Source organism: Rhopalosiphum padi, chromosome 2, assembly GCF_020882245.1.
Source record: "Rhopalosiphum padi isolate XX-2018 chromosome 2, ASM2088224v1, whole genome shotgun sequence".
Taxonomy (NCBI): domain Eukaryota; kingdom Metazoa; phylum Arthropoda; class Insecta; order Hemiptera; family Aphididae; genus Rhopalosiphum; species Rhopalosiphum padi.
Window position 1 is genome coordinate 83,670,649 of NC_083598.1, and position 22,225 is coordinate 83,692,873.

General features: G+C 27.9%; 1 protein-coding gene across 5 annotated transcripts in view; it reads left to right on the forward strand.

Annotated features, from left to right (window-relative positions):
• The window catches only part of LOC132920220 (uncharacterized), a 34,882-nt gene that overhangs the window by 10,691 nt on the left and 1,966 nt on the right, over positions 1-22,225 (forward strand). For 2 of the 5 annotated variants that reach the window (XM_060982440.1, XM_060982439.1), the window contains exons 2-4: positions 11,798-12,024; positions 15,669-16,119; positions 20,572-21,048. In XM_060982440.1, the coding sequence (XP_060838423.1) occupies positions 15,784-16,119; positions 20,572-21,048 (813 nt within the window). In that variant the 5' untranslated portion in view covers positions 11,798-12,024; positions 15,669-15,783. Of the gene's footprint in view, positions 1-11,797; positions 12,025-15,433; positions 15,521-15,668; positions 16,120-20,571; positions 21,049-22,225 lie in introns of those variants that run through there. The other 3 variants (XM_060982443.1, XM_060982442.1, XM_060982441.1) reach the window with 2 other exon arrangements.

Sequence of the window (22,225 nt, forward strand, 5' to 3'; positions counted from 1 at the left end):
ATTGATTTATTCCGATATTATTAATCATTTTAAATGAATCGATAGCGTATGATTGGAGCGTTTTAAAATGTATTGTACAAACTCAGAACGTTATCTGAGATTTTTTGATATATTATTATAATATAATGACAGAGTGTCTAATATTAATTCTTGAAAAAAAAATTCACTATTGGTATGCCTATATATTATGTCACGCGTTAGTCTGCGGCACGAGTTAGCATGACATGATGAGGATATGAATATTATCTGAACTGTGTATATCGATTTTCATTTATCGATCCCATACGTTAGGTTAGGTTACGTTTTATATTGTAATAGGTAAACTTAACTTCGTGCGCGCTGTATTTTTCTTAAATTGTTTGTAATTGGGTTAGTAATACAGTTATTCCGTTTAAGGTTATGGCACGCATTTCACTATACATATAATTATTACTTATACACGTTTTAACAATTTTTAAGCAGTTGAAAAATTACATACATTCCTTCACAAGCATTCAGTGTCATGATCTCGGTCCGAGTTTGATGAATCATACAATAATTATAACAATATTTTATAATTTAGTATAGGTAGGTATTTTCAAAGTCAATGAAATTGTTATTTATACTATACACCTACGTATAAATGTATAATGTTACATCACTGAACTCATACATTACACATACAACCATTTTTCGTTATTCCGATAAAAAAAATGAATAATAATAATAATTTAATATTGGTTACCTCCACAGGTAAGGTATACAAATAAAATGGTAAAAGTAAAATTTGGTATTGTGGTATTTTGATTATAGGTCGATAAGGGTCGATTGTCTTGTCGATATTTTAGCCGTTGGTGAATCGTTCGTCTCATTAATATAATTTATTGCGTGCAGAAGACTGACAAGCGATTATTTCGACAATTCCCGACTTCTTCAATCACTTGTTGCGAAAATGTTACTTATAACCAGTTCCTGTCAAATTTGATGTAAATCGATGAATGAATACGATCAATAAACACGAGAAAAAACTCTAAACGAATTTAATGCAACCAAATCAAATACGATAATCTTACTTATATAATATTATATTAATATATTATTATTATCAATATAGTAATTAATAATTATTTTGAAGCATGATAATTAAAAATAATATAAAGCTAATGTGAAAAAACATATTATATTAATATAGGCCTAGTTTCAATTTGTATCGCAGCGATCTATGCAATATGTATATATTGTTTATTCGTTATTTAATATGCATATACTAATAAACAGACATCAGTCCGATAACATCGCTAATAAGACGTCATAGTTGTTTATTCGTATGAAAATCTTTGATCACATGTTTATTAAGTTTTGTTTAAGACGTCCTATCCCCTTACCATATGACTTTGTAACCAAACCAGCTAATTTGAATTTTGAATAAGAACTCATCTTATAACTACACTTATCTATACTTAATTCTATACTTATATCTATTACGTTATCTGTGTCCCATGAGTAGAGCTGCGAGTTAAATATACTATATACATAGTATATAGTATATATGTATAAAATATTTAAATATGCCCTTAAAATTCCTAAACGCAATTTGAAATACGCTAAAAAAAATATATATAAATAATCAAGTGCCAAAAAATACAAGTTTCAAAAGTATTTTTGTATAGTCATATAATTCAAACAATCTGTAAAAAAAATCTAAAAATAAAACTGTAAAAAAATTCACAAACATATATATATATATATATATATATATATATATATTATAATAAATAAGTGAAATAAGTGTGACGTATTTAACTACGAACCATGTAAATTAAAAAATAATAATTCATAACATTTACTAAAAAAAATTTGATATTTGGAAATTAAAAAAAAATATTTTTAAGTGCAATAAAAAAAAAAAACATTAAACTATAAAAAATAATTAAGATATACAATTAATTACCCAAAATTCTTAAAGAATTGTAAAGCCAAAAGAAGAAGAATTAATTACCCAAGCAATTAAAAATATCAACAAATGCGTATTAATAAAAGTTAAAATTGTAATTTATCCGTTATACGATTCAAACTTTTCTTTAACTTTCTATCAAGAATGTCACATTTTACATTTTAAATAAATGCACTTTTCTGCATATTTACAGTCCTGCCCTTAAGTAATACCCTCTATAGCTACAATATGGTCCGGAATACGAATCCAAAAGCAAATAATTGTCATACGTGTTGGCGCAAATAGGTTGGGAAAGGACTTTGAGGAACTTAAATTCACCAAAGCTCGATATATAATATCCCCCAAAATAAAGTGCTTATCAATTATAAATATAAAGTCAATTATTATAATTAATTTTATAAATTATTTTCTACAGTTTTAAAATCAAATCTGATAAATATCATTGAAAAATAAAAAGTTTGTTTTCGCAGTAGAAGTATAATATTACTGATGAGTGGTGATAAAACACAGGCGATAAGAATTGTTGATTTTCTTAAAAAAATTGGGGTGTGAGGATATATACGAACAGATGGTGTTTCACCACTATCTGTATTTTTCTGTAACTGATTAAAAAATATGGATTTAAAATTATGTCGAATATATATAAATAATGATAATAATAATAATATTTGTACGTCAATATTGCTATATTCGTGTTGTGTTAGGGCCGATAGAGGGGTGTAGGGCCCCATGTTTTTTAAAATCTATATCGAGTGTGTGAAATCCGCCTCGAAATAAATGGTCTACTTGGAAACCGGTGGCGATGCCACTTTGTGGACTGTATAATAAAATGACGTCGCGCGCACACGACGATGGTGTACCGTATACCTATTTTTTTTTTTTTTTTCGTTACCGGAATAAAAGTGGAACAGCAGTCTGACGACGTTCGGGTGCTGTAGCCGTCTGTGCACGTCCAGTTCGTGACGGCCGCCGCCCGGCGACCGAATGCGCTTGACGGCCACTGTACGCGCCGTCCCACCGCCACTGGCGGCCGACAACACCGCGCGGTAAACGGTGCCGAACGTGCCGCCGTCCAAGACGGTGACGTAGGAGAGTTGTAATAATCGGCCGCCGCCGCCGCCGTCGTCGTCGTTGTCGTCGGCGGCGGCATTACCAAACGCCGTCATCGGCGTCATCGCCGTGACGTCGTCGCACCACCGACGGACAGTGACGAGTAGGCTTCAACGGTGGCGGTAGGGGCGGGCGCGGCGGCGCATATAACGATGATGATGTACCGCACGATTGATGAATTATTATGTTATAACTATTTATCGTCTTATGTAATGAAACGCACAAGGCATAACCATAATAATAATAACTATACGCAACGAATCGCAAATATAATAATAATATCGTTTACAGTAGGTACATACGCGATTGTTTACAAATTCAACAAACTTTTATTAATTGTTAATACCTACGATATTAGCATATAATATTACCGAGCCGCTCGCGGGTACGCGCAAAAAATAAAATTATTATGTAACGTATTTTAATATTGACCTATAATATTATAGTTTAAATATTATAGCATTGAAAATCGATTTTAATTTTCTTCATAATATAAATAATAAAATCTTCTTTTATTTATAAAAGTTTGAAATTTGTTATATTTTTAAATTTTTAGCATAGATAACATTTTTTTATGAAATACCCAGGTAGTTAAGTACCTCCTATAATATCTACTTGGTGGATGTACATCACTATACAATATATTATTATCTTAATACATTATAATATGACTTTAACCAGTCCCGTTTTTTTTTTTTAGGAAGAGTAATGAATTGTAATTAATATGGAAGTTTTGGCCCAAAAATTTAAAATATATCATAGGGTATTTTGGTATTACTTTTAATTCGATTCGCGGCAGGCGTCAAATATTTGGTATAAGTGCGTATTTAAATCGGTCTCGTACTCATTGACCTATTTTTGTTGATAATCGTTTCTATTATTCTGTACTGATTAAGTTGTTGAATGGTTAGGTCAATAAACGATATTACTTTTTATTTAATTTAATCTATTTTTTTTATTTTGACCAATGTATTTACCAGGATTATATTTATATAGCCTACCTAGTATTTAGTGTTGTTATTCCGACTTATTCGTTTATTACCATTATGAGATAGGTATAATGAATGGAATATTTTCTGCGATGATCGAGGAACAGTATTTCAATATAATATTATTTTGGTTTATTTAAAGTGCGGCTTAGTGCTTTGTTTCAAAAAGTTTTAATTTTTTGGAAATTATTATTTTTCTATGGTTTGATGTCGTTGCGAAACAACAATTATTGTTCATCTTAAAATTTTATATTTTTTTTAAGGGATAATAGGTGTATTTCATATTTTGAAGATATTTTCGGAGGTCCGAAGTACCTTATTTTGAATTACATAAAAATCGGATTTTGAATGAATATAATTAATTTATTTATAAATACTTGAAGTTTAAATGGGCAGGAATTGGATTATTATTTTATATCAAAATAATAGGTAGGTAGATACTCTAAAAAATGTTCTGCCTAGAAAAATGAATTAAAAAATGTATGTTATCATTCGAAAAACTAAAAAACGATAACAATAAAAAAGTGATTTTTTATTTTACATTAAACTACATCTATGTATGTAAAAAAAATTGTAACAATAAATGCAGACACTTAAATGATCACCTTGTATTGTTCTATTATAATAATATACTCAATGAAACCGTTTTTGTTGTTGTTTTTGAAGTGCAATAATATTATCGTTACATCCGCCGATACCGTTTGTTGTTTTTATAATTTTATATTATAATATAATTATATTACATTATTCAATGTTATTACTTATTATCGCGACGAATACCCTAGATATTCGCGGGTCGCACCGTTGGCCGACCGATCACGAAACACGTTGTTAATCGAGCGCATTAACCTTCACAGCTATAGGTATATATTATTATTACATTTTTGCGTAAATATATCCATACGAATATAACATATTTTAAATTGCCGCGGTGGGGGTATTAAATATTATATTATGTTAAACAGAAGTGGCGATAACTAATATTATAATAACGTTTGTCGCGAAAGCGATAATTTATGCAAACGCCATTTCCTATGTACTTTACGTACTATATGTGACGTAGTGGCCGTAGTGCAATACCTATGTTTGTCGTCGTCGTCGTCGTCGTTTATTTACTTAGGTCGGTGCGGCGCCGTACGAGTGAGTACGATTGTACAACTGCGGTGAAGGCAGATACTCAACGCGATATTTGTAAGTTATTATAGATGGCGACCAGTGCAGTCTACCTACCTACGTATTTGGATAATCCGTGTCTTCGGGTTTTTTTTTCCATTCTCGCCAACGGGTATTTGTAAATTGGCAGACCACGTTGTAATATTATGTTTATGTAGAACTACGAGTATAAAATGTTATTCAGTTATTGATAGATATCTATATGAGGAATATGTGATGTAAATATTTAAAAAAAAAAATAACTACGATATGTATATTATATTATTAATTAAATACATAAAAAACCCAATCATCGTGGGCGTTATTCTATGAGAAAAATCGACGTGTTATTTGATTACGTGTATAATATAAAAAATTACATTGTTTACGTAGTTTTAACAAATTGTCAATACTCCAAATGTTCTTTTGAGTGCTTAAATACGATTAGAATTCATTAATTTTTGCTTATGTGCGTGGCTATTAAAAAAAAAACACGTACTTAACTACTATCTTTAATATGTAATAATATTATATTATAATATTGCCTAAATGCTAAATACACAAATATGAAAATACCCGTAACTTAAAATATTTATAATAATTTAAGGCCATCCTCCATCCACTGGTAGTTTAAGGTATCTTTAAAAATCTAAGAACTAGAAGACATTACTGGTAATTTAGCGGAAAGCGCTAAAATGCAATATTTAAACATGGTATCAAATAAAATACGATTGACAATAAAATTTATCTGTGTAAAATTATTCTGCTTATTATTAGGGAAAGCAGTAGAACCACGAAAGGCTTGATTGAAATTTGGGTTCGACTGACATAAAAAAAAATATTATGTTTTGTATCCAGTTTGCTAAATAAAAAGAAAAAACCTGTCTAAATAAATATTTACTCAGATAATAATATATTGAATAATGTTGGGGGCTTCAGTTTCACCCACCAATCCCCTTAGATTTTGTCAACCCCTTAAAAATGTTCATAAAAATTATTATAGTAATAAAGTTACCATGGTAATTATTATAAGATACTGAATACAATTTTTAAACATTTTTTATATACCGAATACAGTGATTATATTTAAAGGATCTAACAAATTGTTAAATTATATAGATATTTGTTTAGATTAAACATTTTTTGTTTCTATAAAAACAGGATATTGTTCTATGATAGTTCTGAGTGGCATTAGTGTATGTGTATTACTAATTACTATAATTATATAAAACAATATATAAATAATTTAATTATTTGTAACATCTAGTGACTTCAGAATAACCTATGTAAAAGCACAGTTAAATGATAGCTTTAGCCTTTAGATATTATAGCTACCAGTCTGTATGAATTAATTATAATGTTTAATATCCTAAATTGTATTCAAATATTCAATTATCTTAAGACAATAATGCTTATAATAACAACATACTTAAGACATTCGCACATAATTGTTTATAACCTACAAGAACAGCAAATGTCCCTGAACTAAACTTAAATAAATGTTCATTATAATATGTATGTATACGGAATATACCTAAATAGATAGATAATATGTTTTAAGAGATTGTTTATTGCACGTTGTGAAATTAAAAAAAACTGATTAAAATCTAAATTCTGCTTAAATTCACAGTCGTTTCAATTATAATACACACCAATTCCAAGTAAATTTTATTCTACAATAAACTTGTAGGTAGATACTAGATATATAATAATATCTATATTATAGTTAATAACTTTTAAATATATATTTAATATATTATATCATATAATATTATGTAATGTAATTATTAGTCAAATAAATGGCTATCGATATTTTAACTTTAAATCTTACAATTAAAATATTTCTTAATAACGAATGATTAGGGCTGAATAAAAATAGAAAGTCTATCTTTCAAAAAAAAAAAATTAGAAATTTATTTCATTTTAACAAATTGAGAAACAACATATTGAATTATGTTAATATATATTTATTAATTTATTCGTTTGGTGGAAAGGTATATACATACTTGATGATTCACAATTTACCTTACATATTATTTACCCACATTTTTTCCTTTAAAAATAAATTTATTGAAATTCAGATTTTTAGAAATTTCAAATAAACTTACCTATAGAATATATTTTAAAGTACTTTCATTTTTTTTTTCATGTCTTTTAAGGAGTGTAGTACTGTAACGAAACAAACTTTATTCTTTTAAATTAAAAATGCCTTTCTTACTGTAAATTTTAAGTTGATGATTTTTTTTTAATGCGTATATATATGTACCTATAAATTAAAATCCATACGAGTTTATTTATTATATATTATGTACTGAGAATCATAGTCTAGGTTTAAATATCTTATAATGATTTGAAAACCATAGTACTAATAATTATTAATTAATAAAAATATACTATAATTTGTTAAAAATGTCTGAACATAATAATTATTATGTACTTAAGTACAAAATAATTTAGAGATTAGAGTACTAGAATAAATATATTACATCACTTTTATATTTAAATATATATAACTATAATTACTATGAACTATGTATCCTTGGAAGTTAGTGTAAAAAGCTTAAATACTCAAAAACTACTTTTTTAAATTTCGCAAAGGTTGCATCAAAGTTTTCTTTAACAATTTATGTAGTAAAAAACTGATGATTCTCGTTTAAAGTTAGTATATCATTTCAAGTCCGCAATAAACATTCCATAAATAGTATAAAAGTTCTGTAGACAGAAATAAAATTCAACAATTATAAAATATACTAAAAAATTCCAAAAATTAGAATTTGAACAATTGCATTATATTAATATTATTAAAAGGATAAATGGGGCGATCATGCTTATTGGCGAATCTCCCTGTACATATTACACTAAATTGACTGTAACAGTATACACATTTTTTAGACTTTTCTTAATAATAATTTTTAAATTTCTCTTGGTCCGTTTAATTTATTGTTATTCTTATTATTACAAATAACAATTAACGTACTAAAAATAAGATATTAATATTAATAACCATAAAGCAAAAAAATGATAATAATATGTTTTTGTGTAATTCATTTATAGTTGACATCGGCACCAAAAACAGAATTTTTTAATGACGTGATCATAAAGTATATTTATTAATAAATACAATATAAGATAAAAAAAATGTCACAAAATAATATTTTACGCTTTGCAATGCCTATTAACAGTATTGATTTTATTTATATATATATAAGTAATATACAATCTATACTAAAATAATATGACATAAGATAAATAAATAAAAAATCATGATACGAAAAAAACTATATGATGAAAGAAGCCACCTATTGCTGATACTTTCTTTTCTATGTAATACCTACTTATATTATGTTTATTAATCATTATTGTAAGAGATCACGATACCATTTACACGCTAAGGTGTCTCGAGGATTACCGATAATTGATAACCACTAACCAGTAACTAATATAAAATAAATAAATTCTGTTGTAGTGTTTTTAAGATGATAATTTATGCAATAATAATAATGACTAACTATCAAAGATAAAGATGTGTGTTGGCTATCGGACACTAGCAGAGCTTTCCGTAATTTAGAATTGTCAAATTTCTTTCATGTGTCTATACCTAAATGTTTATAACCTGATAATTTAGATTTTATTTATAAATAAAAATAAAATTTGTTTCTTGGTGTACCTATCTGTAGATAAAGTAAATAAGTTGAGTTTTTTTCCACGGTCGTTTAAACGATAATTGAGTGGAACATTTTATTTGTATTAGTAGTTGTAGTATTCTATTAATAATATTATAATAATATGTATACATGTAAGCGAATTATTAATCGCTTCATATTTTTTTACTCAAGAAATTAATAGACAAGAATAATAATTATATTGAACGGTTTGTAAAGGTCTCAATTGATATTAAAATTGTACGTGTATTGCTCCAGGCAAACATATATCTCTATGAATTATTTAAAGGTAGTATAGAATAAAATATGTTCCAATAATGCAGTGGCAAATATTTATCGCAATGATTCATATACACTCTAAACTACAGTGATTCTCAGAACCTAGATAGCTACTCATATATTATACTTCCTGTACCGGTCAAATGCGGAACAATATAATTAATCTTCATCGTGCACTGTAGTTGAAAACTTAATAAATCAATGCGTACCACATAGAGTCTATACGATATATTATTAAAGTATGTAATTATTCTTTAACAGCTGTTAATTGTTTGGTGTCTTAATTATTCGATATAATAAATTCATTATATTCGTGTAAATACTCTCGTCCAACCGATTTTAATATGTATTCATATAATATTATACTATATAAGTATTATTATTAATGGCCAAACAGAACCACGTGACTAACTGCACGGGGAATGTAACAATTACCCTTGAAAAACCCAGGACAGACTTGCTCATTGCCGTTGTTCTGACACGCGTTGACATCAGGTTTTGTAGGTATATTATATGCTATATGTATAGTATTTTATTTTTATTTATTATGTTTATAACACCCGTAGTGCGTATGTGTTTATTCATCATCGTTTACGGGGAATTTTATTATACTCGTCGAAGAGTTCATTTGAAGCTGGGTTGTTGACGTCCTCGAATATTTTCAAAATCCATTTGGAAAAATAATAAAAAAAAATTTTAAAAAAAATTATAATTAATAATAAACGTTAAAAAATGTCACGGTCTCGATAATTTTAGCGTGGTCGTGAATATGTATTTTTGTTTAATGACAGTATCTTAAAACTATAATACTTACTGCAGTATAGAAACACGTTTTGTTTTGACCATCGTTGTATAAGCAAACTGTTATAATAATAATTGTAATTTAATACATATTACATAGAATAATATACAATCATATTTCTATATTCACGTGTAGTTGACAAAATAAAATACAAGTGAAAGGAAAAGATCCACGATTTTATATAATAACTATATAAGTATAGAACATACCAACATTCCTAATAAATGATTTATAACTATAACGTTTGTTTATAATTATTTAGCTATCTAACCGCAATACCGAATTTTGATTTTAATAAAAAATTACTGTTTACTGTTTACTTAACATAACATGTTATTCATTAAAATACATAATATACATTACTTTATTCTTCGACTTCATCTTATTATTAATAATATTAATCATAATTTATTTACCTTAGAAGTTAGAACGCAATATACATAATAAGATTACAGTAAAATTTAAAAACAAAATACGCGCGCTGATTGTCTTTAAGCAAAATTATAGTAAGGTGTCTTTAAATGTTGAAAGTTAGAACTTAACACAAATTAACGATTATACAAAAAACAAAAATAATAATTAATATATTGATTGAATATATTTCATCAATATTTAATAATTAATATTATTATTATTCAATGATTTAAAATAATTTTGATAAGAAAATTAAATACCTATAATATATTATTGTAGTCATATTTGTTTTGTATATATTTTATATTTTTATATAGTACTATAGTGTTCATTTACAAACATAACATGAAGTACCTAACTCTTCCAATAACAGATAGATAAGTAGATAAAAAATATTAACATAGTTATTATGTAGAGTATAAACAAAAATATATATGAATATAATTATCTAATAAATAATAATATAAAGCATCAAATTGTTAAAAGTAGGTTCCTAAAGTATTATTTAAATACATTTTGCCCACTCGTTAAAAACTATGATATTTAATAATTGATGAAATTCTGCCAACTCTGAATCATGCAAGTAGAAAAATTAAATCTTATTATCTGTGGAAAATAAAGTGTTAGTTTTTAAATTTTACAACAAGTAATAATTATACAATATAGGTATATTATAGTCTAAAACGTTAAAACGATATTGTTTATATAGTTCTGCAGGTTATTAGTTGTTACACGCATGAAGAATGTGATTTCGTAATGATGATTGAATGTACTACTATGTATATTATTATATTTTCTCGTAAGTATATAGGCATAATATGTAAAGAAATATGTTACAAACCAAAAATCAATTACTGTAGTGATACATATTTTGTAAACAAAAACTACTTACCTATTGCCTTATTGAGCATTGGGTTTTTTCGAGAAGTTTTCGATTGATGACGTTGAAACAATATAATATAATGATATAGTGTGTGTATACATATACGAAACACAGATCGTACATATTTCTATATACATACCGTGCATACAGTATATGTGGTAGTATAGGTATATATAATTATTATAATAAACAATAATATAATTTGTATTAACTACAGTAATAAGTAATAACACAGCGTAGTGGTTTATCTTTACAGAAGATTTGTACGATTTTAATGATAATAATAACAATAATATAATGGCATGTTGGATATGCTAATTTCAACGTGTGTCTACGTCACAAGACCGTATTTAATACCCACCTGGGACTGTAATAATATAATGATTTCCCCTTCCCCTAAAAACAAAAAAATAATAATAATAATAAAACGTGTACGCACACACACAGACGGAGACGTTTCAATAACCTATACTATATGGTGTAGGTAATATATTTTATGTATGTGTGTGTGTGTGTGTGTGCATATCATGTACCTACCTAAATATATATATGCTTCTTTTTCTTATTTAACAGGTACACTTGCGTCAAGGGCATCCCTAACAGCATAGTATCTCGCGAGACCGTTCGCGTATCACGTATTCCGAAAACGATAATCGTTGATCGTTGACCGGCACGTCGTCGTGAGGTATAACGCCTGTACCGTGGACGCGCGCTCCTCTGTCCGCGTAAAATACACTGTGCGCCCGCGTGTTGGAAAGTTCGACTTCGCCGGATAACCGTAGCACGACCACGGGTTACAGGTAAATCATACAGCGATAATTAAATAAATATTATTATTACGCTGCAGCTTTACGCACGCGACAACAGTTTTACAACAACGCGTAATATATTATATTATTATACTTTGAGTGGACAGGTGTTTTATTATTTCGTCTCGACGAAGATTTTTTTTTATTTGAAATTTGCTATTATTAAAACCGTCACGATTGATGATCTGTTATTAAATCGTTAGCTAAAAAATAATATATTTTAATGATCGCGATATCGTTTCGTTTTGGATATGCAATTTTGTGTCGATAATATTCGTACAGTACATCTTCTAATATTTTAATTTCGTTGTTTCAATATTTCATTAAAATTTATTGCTCGTCCTAAAGCATCTCATGTAGGTAATATTGTATAGTTATATATTTAGATTGGCTATTATTATAATATGATGCCACACTTTATAGTACCTATTGCGAATCGCCACGGTGCGTTACGATAATTATTGTATAAATGTACTTTGAGACCTTATAAGCGCGTGTACATGGGACAGCGATTAATTTGAAAGACCTTCAAGCTCTATATAGTTTTAGTGAAGTAAAACATCCATTTATTGTTATTTATAATATTATTATTTATTATTATTATCGAAAAGTAAATAGGAAAACTTTACTCGAATAATTCAAGGATGATCGTTAATAAATTATTAGCGTAAATTTAATACACCATTCGTGTATAAGTCTCTTGGTAATATCTGAGGTTTAAAATGTCTCAAACGTTTTAGCGGTAAATACCTATATGTTAACTTTTCTATTATTATTATTTGTTACGGCATTTAGGTATGGTTTTTTTCTCCTTGCCCTCAATAGTTAAAGAAATTTTATATACCTAGGACTTTAACCCGTCGTTAGTCATTAGTCGCTTTGAAATACGTATGTATATATTATATTACGCATTTACTCCGTTAATCATATATTGGTCTGTTCGACCACTATGATTTTATGGTGCAATAATCATATAAACTAAAAACACAAAATATTTTATCTTATTCAAAATTATAAATTTTAATAAAACAAAACAAATTTATAATCAAATTTGTAAAACCTTATAAAAAAAAAAAAAATCAAGTGATAATTTAAGATATTAGATAAGTTAGATTTTACATACACGATTAATCGTATACTCGTATTTTATTGATCGATTTGATTGCAATATAATATTATGGATATCAACTATAAAGTATTAGTTTTATTTTTTCCTGTAAAATAATTTAGATATAAATTTCTAATAAAATTTAATTAATTTTAAATTTTAATTACTTGATTAAAAGGCATGTTTAGTTTTAAACACCTATAGACATAAAAATAAATGTTTATTAGAATATATTTAATTAAATGCGGTGATTTCGACCATAGTGTGACAAACTTCTAGTAGGACGGTAATTCCGTGTATGTAAATTACAGTCAGCTTTATAACGAGGAAAACATATTATTCGAGAGGTCAAATATCAAATATCCATTGTACTTGTAGGGTGAAAATTTTAAACATTTTAAATTTAACTACTTACTATATAATTTATCATTTTTTAAATGCTTCAATTATAAAGATAAATTAAACATATACATACATTATTAATTGTAAACTCATTAAGTCATAACAATTTTTTTTTGGTGTAGAATATGACCTTATAAGTTTTAACCATCTAATTTTTTTTTATCAAGATTCTCAATAACTGTAGTATATATAAAAAACAAGATAATATCATAATAATAATAATCTGAATATAAGATAATTAAGAAGTATTTAAACAAAAGAAACTCTGATGTGATATAACGTGCAATTTTAAAACATATTAAATAAACAGAGAAAAATTAATGTTAAAAAAGATAAGATAGATACATTCGAATAATGTACGTATATTATTGTTTTAATAAACGTATTAATTAGGTAGGTACTTTGATAACGATGTTAATAAACAATCGTTTAAAAAATAATTAATTATTAATATAATAAATTCCAAAAAATATCAAAATTAAAATAGTGACTGAGTGTTTCTATGGACAATGTTTTTTTTTTTTAATTATTTGGTTGATTGCACGAAACAAATGTAATGTCAACATTCAATCATCAGCTTATGTTTTACACGTTATTTTTCATACTTAAATATCCCTCAGGCCACTTTTAGAAACGCCAAGTACTAACAAGCGTTTCAAATTGTGTCTATTGCCGTGTATACATTGAATATATTATTATTATTGTTATGTTATTATATTTGATTTATTGATTGTCTCATTGTTACTATTATTATTTAAATCTAGTCTAATGATTAATATTTTGTATCTGTTATTTTCACGGTTAATTTTTATTTGATTGTCTTATAATTTAGTTTAATTTAAAATTTTACTAAAATTCTAATATTATTGTTTATTCACGCTTACTGAATTTCACAACAATATTTTTACCTATTTATTATATATAAATAAATAAATTTACCGAGTGACGATGGTTCCTTGTTTTCACATGTTTATAAGTTATAAAAAGTTATAACGTATAATTTCAACAATATAGTTTGATTTCCGTATAACTTGTATTGTAGAACCTGTTTGTACGGGGTTTAGTATAATTATTATTTGCAGACGTCGATAAAATTAAAATGAGTATAAAATTAAATTATTATAATAATATCTTATAAACATTTTATGTTGGAATAATACACACAAAAACAAATGTAAAAATATGTAAAAATTGGAGAAATTAATTTATATTAATATTTAATAAATATGTGACAGAGAACTGCAGGTTGGAATAAAAAAAAAATATTAACAATTTAAAAAAATACTATAAAAAGTAATCTTGTACAACAAATTTATAAACAATTAAACAATAAATAGATTTATGATAAGATAATGTTTTGGCATATTAGTACAATACAGATTAAATTCACGTTGCACCGTTGTTGTCAAATTAATATTCGAATGCGATAATGAAGATAAACACTTACGTAAAATGATATTGAGTTTTATACTAAATTAAATAAACCGAGAGCCTATAGAACAATATACAACTCCGATCCCTTCATTGTCATACCTACTATTTAACACTCCCTATATAGATTATAGACTTCTTTAAAATAATAATAATAAATCAATATATCTATGTAGCATACAAAGTATGTAATACATACAGCTTACAAAGATTATTAATATTTTGTTATTGAATCTGCTAAATACTATACGTGCAAGTATATAAACTATAAACGATTACAATACTATTAAAATGTTGTGAAAACAATACACAGTCAAGGGTAAATCCCCCGAAATTCGTTCCGTGATTTGAAGTTCTATTAAATAACAAACTGTGAGGGGGTGGGAGAAACTGCAACTTGCATGGTGATAAATGTTGGAATTTTAAAAATCCGGTTTCCGATTGGCAAAACAAAATTACAATACATTCTTCTTCTCGACGCCGCTGAAGCAGCAGCACGGCGTCTGTGCGACCGAGTAACTAAAGTACTGAATCTGTGTAATATAGGTATTAAAATTATTAATATACGTTTACCTACATAGGTAGTATTATAATAGCTTGTCTACCTATATGTGTATGTAATAATAATAATAATAATATCATAAATGTAGGTTCACAATACAAATAATAATATTATGTACGTTTGCTTTTTCAGACGCATAAAATCCTGTTCAGAGTTTATCGTACACGCGTACCTACATCGTCGTTTTACCGATATAATATTGTTTACACATTATATTATTTGCATATGAGATGAAAACGTAAGAAAAATGAAAGCACAGTGCTCTACCATCGTATTGTTTTATTACTGCTGCTGTACTATCGCGGTCCTGCGTCTGACGGGAGCTGTGTCGACGCGACATGAACGCGATCAGGACGACGACGCCGTCACCGTCCATCCTTGCCAGAGAGAATGTCGCGTGGACGAACCGCCAAAAACGTGCGAGTACCGTTTCAAAGTGGAATGGTACTACACAATGAGCAAGGCTTGCTACGACTGTCCGTACAACATGACCGATTGTTACAGACCTGACTGTGTGCCAGCCGACGGCGTTGCAAAGCCCATTATCGTCATCAATAGAAGTCTGCCAGGACCTTCCATACAAGTAATAATAATGTTGTATTATAATGCGATATATAAATCGACCTATGCAATTATCAAAAAATAATATATATATATATGTGTGTGTGTGTATGTATAGTACCTACAGACTACAGGATCGCATGTTCTATATATATTATATATGTGTATATTGTATATATTATGCGTATTATAATAATGATAATGTCATTATTCAATTATTGAGCACCCTCCTGAACTTACTTTCCCAGCCCGCGTCGTACTTGAAATGATATTATCATTATGTAGGAGGTATATACTTATTGTGTTGTTCACGCGCGCGCCCTCCAATAAGCGACAGAAAAGTATAATAATTTTTACGGCTAAGTAAGTTCGCTCGGCCAAACGTGCAGCGTTCACAACGCACGGTGTACAACAGTAGTTGGCAGTCGTCCGTTGTTTTCAATTTTTACAATGGTATGATGTAGCAATAGGGAATTTTTTTTCGTGGACCTCGTCGTCACATAGCGGAAAAAACAACGAGAAAAGAAAAGATTTACGTTTACGTCCTTGGGCCGCCTGCAGGTATATATTATATTATATTTATGTCGAGCACGCGTACCATAAATATATTGTTATAAATAATTATATTATTTTCCATTTACGAGTAGACACGATGAGAATATTGTCAGTCTAAAATTGTTATAATATGTGAAGATGGTGGAGTAGAAGAAAATAACTTTAAACGTGTTTTCGTGCATTTCGTTGACATTATCTATAATACTACTATTATAATTTAATTATATATAAGTATATAAGTAAAAATATTCACCTAGTACGTTCATCCCCCTTTTATCCTTAAATAATAAATAAACTTAACTTTTTTACTATTTAAGAAGTATAGTGACAAACTGACAATACATAATATTGCTTTTTTAAATGATGACAGATAAAATCCAGTGTTTTGTATATTTTTAAGCAGAAGATTTTTTTAAATTCCTATGTACTCATTTATCTAAATAAATTAGTTGTTTTGAAGTATTAAAATGTATCTACTAAGGGATAGTTCTCAATCTTATTATAAAATTAAAATGTATATGTATCTATATAAATAATATTTAGTCTATATTATACTCATTGAACTTCTGCAGATCTTATAATATAGTTAAAAAAAAATTATAGAATGCTGTGAATAAATCAATATTAATAATGGTTTTCGAATCAAAATTATACCTTATATTTTAACTATTTTAAATAAGCCAATTATTATATAAAATATTATTTATAAAGTTAAAAAACTCAAAAACTACACATATTAAAATTTCAATTTTGATAGGAATATCAACATTTTCAAAACAAATCATCTGCTTAACAAATATGGTTCTTGTTTGAAAAAAAAGATGTTTGTATTACCACAGAACACTATTTATTATCATAAACTCATTAAAATCCTTAAAATATGAAATACAACTACCTTATATTTAAGAACCATATTTTCCAAATTTATATAATGTATATCATTTATTCATTTATGGTGTGGTGTTCTGTGGTGAACCAACATTATTTTTTAAAAAGAATCGTCCTTTTTCTTGTAAATTATTTATCAAATTACTTTTTTGAAAATTTTAAGGTACTTGAATCAAAATTTGAACGAGTAATTTTTACCTTTGCGTATTTAAGAAGATAATGTTAATATATCCTAAATAATTTAATTAAAACATATAATGGATTATGAAAACTATAATGATTTGAAAATGTTACCTAGTTTTTAATGTTAAAGTCTTATAATTTTTAAAATATGAAAAATAAAAATTACTTACACTAAAATGCTAGATCCATTATCCAATATTAAACTACATATTATTTATTTTTGTTAAACCATTTTTAACGATTATTATATTTAGTATATACATTTTAATAACTCAGAAAAATAACTAGTTCAAATTTTGTTTTAGATAGATCAATATTTAAAAAAAAATCATTCGGTAAACAGTTTACTGTAAAACAAGTATAAAGGTTCATATTTGAAACTTATAATTTTGAGTCACCACAAGACATAGTATAAAATCTCTAAAAAATTTAAAATACGACCCAACCTTATAAATAACCTACTTAAAATAATTCAAAATTCAGGGTTTGAATAAATTCATTATTGAAGAAAAAATAAGGATGATCATACTTGGTGCTTGTCGCTTGGTAAATTACCCTTAGCTGATAGTTACAATTGTAGATCTTAGTTTACATATTATTATAATTTAGACAAGCAATTTAATTGAGCTTTATAGCACAGGGTGTAACTTTTGCCCAACCGGCAATCTGCAGTATATACTTATTACTTTTGATTATATATTAATTGAGCACCATCGAGAATTTTTTTCCAAACTGCAGTGCTTTTTACTTGTATTATTATTTATACAGAGGCGCGTACTAGTTCTTAGAAATGACTGATGGCCAAATGACCAATGTATATTTAAATTTATATTTTTTAACGTTAATCATTGTATTGCATGCTGTAATGCTGTAGGTATTATTATTTGTGCATGGACGATTTGTTTAATAATTACAATTTTAAACACGTATTTTAGTATTTACACGTTTAAATATGGAAACAGCATTGAATTATTTCGAACAATTTAAATGGCAAAATATCGAAATCGTATAATATAATTTATACTGGTATATCTATTAAATTGCACAGATGGCAATTAGAGAATTGAGATGGCGAAACGGTGATTATTTTTAATTTTCGTTGATGTTCTCCAATACTGGCAATATTATTGCAACATAATATTATGTATAACACATTATGTCTGTAATTAAATCCACGTGTAAATACCTATGATGTACATTTATACAAATATATTTATATATGTCTTACGAACACTAGTCTTTATTATAGGTACAAGTAGTACAACAACAAATATATAACATATAGGCTATTAAAATAAGGTATGTTAACGAAACAGCGATTAATTGACTTAACGGGTGTAGAAATAAGAGTTAAGTGAGACAAGTTACTATAACAGGAGTCGATAACTATACATATGATTCATTATTTTCTTATTATCTCCGAGCAAAAAAATTTTTATTCCACTAATGAAGAAAACAAAACGAAACGCTTTTCATTGATGACGAATATTATAATATTATTGTCATTTATTTCATTATTTGTACAACACATTATGTTACACCAACCGGCAACCAGCCATCAACTGTAGAATTGTTTATGAATTTTAAAGTAATTATTTACTATATAATAGCATTGATTAAAAATACAAATGTATTGATGTATATGTTAATGTATAATTTAATCAATGATAATAATACACAAATATGTAATCACGATTTTATTTTTATTTACAAAAATTTAGTTTTAAGAGTATAAATAATACTAAGTGTCTTACTATTAATAAGCTCTGCTGGCTATCCAATAATTAAGACATTTACGTTATTTCGTTTGACATTTAAAAAAAATTACAGTTACTTACTTATAATGAACTTTACAAAAACCTATTTTCAACATTCTTAAGTAGTTAAAAATAAAATTTATAGAAACAAATTATTAAAAGTATACCTAAAAATTAACATTTTCAAAAACCGATAAATTTAATAAAATATTTTATTTGTAATAGATCTTATTTTAAAAGTTTTTAAAATAAAAATCTAACAAGAAACAGATAAAACAAAGTAATAGAAATAATAAATAAAGGTTCATATCCTACATTCGGAATTGTTATGAGATAAAATTATAAAATGGAACTTACAAAACAGTTACATTTAATCCTCGGAAAGAGCTGTTTCATTAATGTTAATGCAATTTGTCCATATTACAGTTGAAAGTAGAAAATCTTAAATTATACTATTTTGCAGCAAATATTTTAGCCGGAAAATGAAGTAAAGTATTTAAAAATCGATGGCTTTTATTTTGTTTGCCCAAACACTGCAACTGTATTGTACGGTAGAAAACTTATATCAGATTCTCATTATCCCTGTTTCATTTTGTTTTCCATATTGTATTTGATACCCATATATATATCAAAACGTTCATAACCTACGAACTACGAAGGTATTCACTAAAAATAAAATCTCGATAACAAGTAGGTACAGGATACTAGGACTAGGTGTATAAGTATAATACCTGTATAGAAAATACTTATACATCGCGAATAATGAGAAGAAATCAACTAGTATATCTACAAAATATTATCGCATGCCCACAAACATTTAGTATAATAAATGAATTATTATCTTGTCAATCGCGTAAAAATCTTGAATTTTTTGTCATCTAATTGTTTGTATTTTCCGTTCTCCTCGAGATATTTGCGACATAACCCGATAGTTAAGTTTAGCGCGTGTATACAGATACAAATATTATTATAATTATAAAATAGTTACGCCGAACGCTTGCAAACGGAATTAGCGCGCGCGAAATGTTATAATATAATAAACACGTGCTTACCAATATACTAACGATCGACGTGTGTGTCACGTTCCACAGGTGTGCTTGGGTGACACGGTCATGGTGGACGTGGAGAACGCCATGATGGAGGAGTCGACGTCCGTCCACTGGCACGGGCACCATCAGCGCAACTCGCCGTACATGGACGGCGTGCCGTACGTGACGCAGTGTCCGGTGCCGCCGCACAGTTCGTTCCGGTACGTGTACCTGGCCGACAACGAGGGCACGCACTTCTGGCACTCGCATTCCGGCTGCCAGCGGGGTGACGGAGCGTTCGGGTCGTTCGTGGTGCGAGCCCCGAAGTCGCGGGACGTGCACCGCGACATGTACGACGTGGACGTACACGTCATCACGGTTACCGACTGGCTGCATGAGCTTGGCATCCGCAAGTTCCTCGCCCACTACCACGGTTCGGGCAACAATAAGCCCGAGACCATTCTGGTAAACGGCCGCGGCCGTTACAAAGTGTTCGACGGCGGTTACCGCACGCCCCTGACGCAGTTCAACGTGACCAGAGTGAGTATATTGTAATAACCTAACCGTCTGCTATAAACAATATAGGAAAATATAAACATAATTACCACTGCGCTGTTGTACGAGTCAGTGGCGCAGATGTCATTTAAAATATTCGTAACCGATTTATTTGTATAGCAGTATACTTATACCACCCAACCCGATCTACCAGAGGCTTAATAACTCTATTTTATAATTAATTATAAGCAAACTTTCGAGTGTCTCTTGAGTCTCTTGAGACATAGCGATTCGCGAAGTCTAATTTGTACCAATTTCGTGCCCAAGGTGTCTATATCCACCCGGCCCACCCACTTAAATTAGGTATGGCATTTGTCACAGTGAAACCATATTATAGAATCGGCGCCACTAGTACGATTTCATGTTTTAAAACTCTTGAAACCCAGGTGATTTGTTGGTTTGGGCAGTAGGTACTTAGTATACTAGTCCATCCACCGTCATCGCGTTTAATATACATAAAGGACCTATCCCTTTCCGCGAAAATTTGATCTAATGCACTGCAAGTTCAAAAAAAATGTGAATGAATAAAATAATAAATGGTTGCCACAAAAAATTAGGTACTCAAAACTCACAATAAATTTATATTTGATGAAGTATGATAATTTATAAATTTAAATGATTGTTAAGATGTACCATATTTGATAAAAATCTGAGTAGAATCTTTATACTTACAGACGTCTAATAACAATATTCAGCGTAATATATATATATAGCGCGATCTATGAACAGCGTTTATAATTATTATACGTGTGTAATTTTTTTAGTTTGTTACACAAATTACAATATAATTATAATAATATGGTTCAGTGACTTGAATAATCTTCAATTTTTCATAAAATATGGAAATAATAAATATATTTTTATGTGAGAAAAATATAATAACGACTAAGTACCTAGGCTTAATAATATTAAATGTAGATATTAATATCAAATTAAATCCGTTTGTTGTTTACTTAATACGAAAAAAATTTAATTTCCTATTTGTATAAGTCGATATTTTTAATTATTTAATTTATAATGAATATTCGACACAAAATAGGATTAGGAAGTATTTATCAGTTAATAAATGCATTAATTTAAATTTAATCGATCTTTTGTTACTCTTATATCTATATAAATGGAAATCAATTTTAATTAACTTCAATATTAAATATTTTAATGT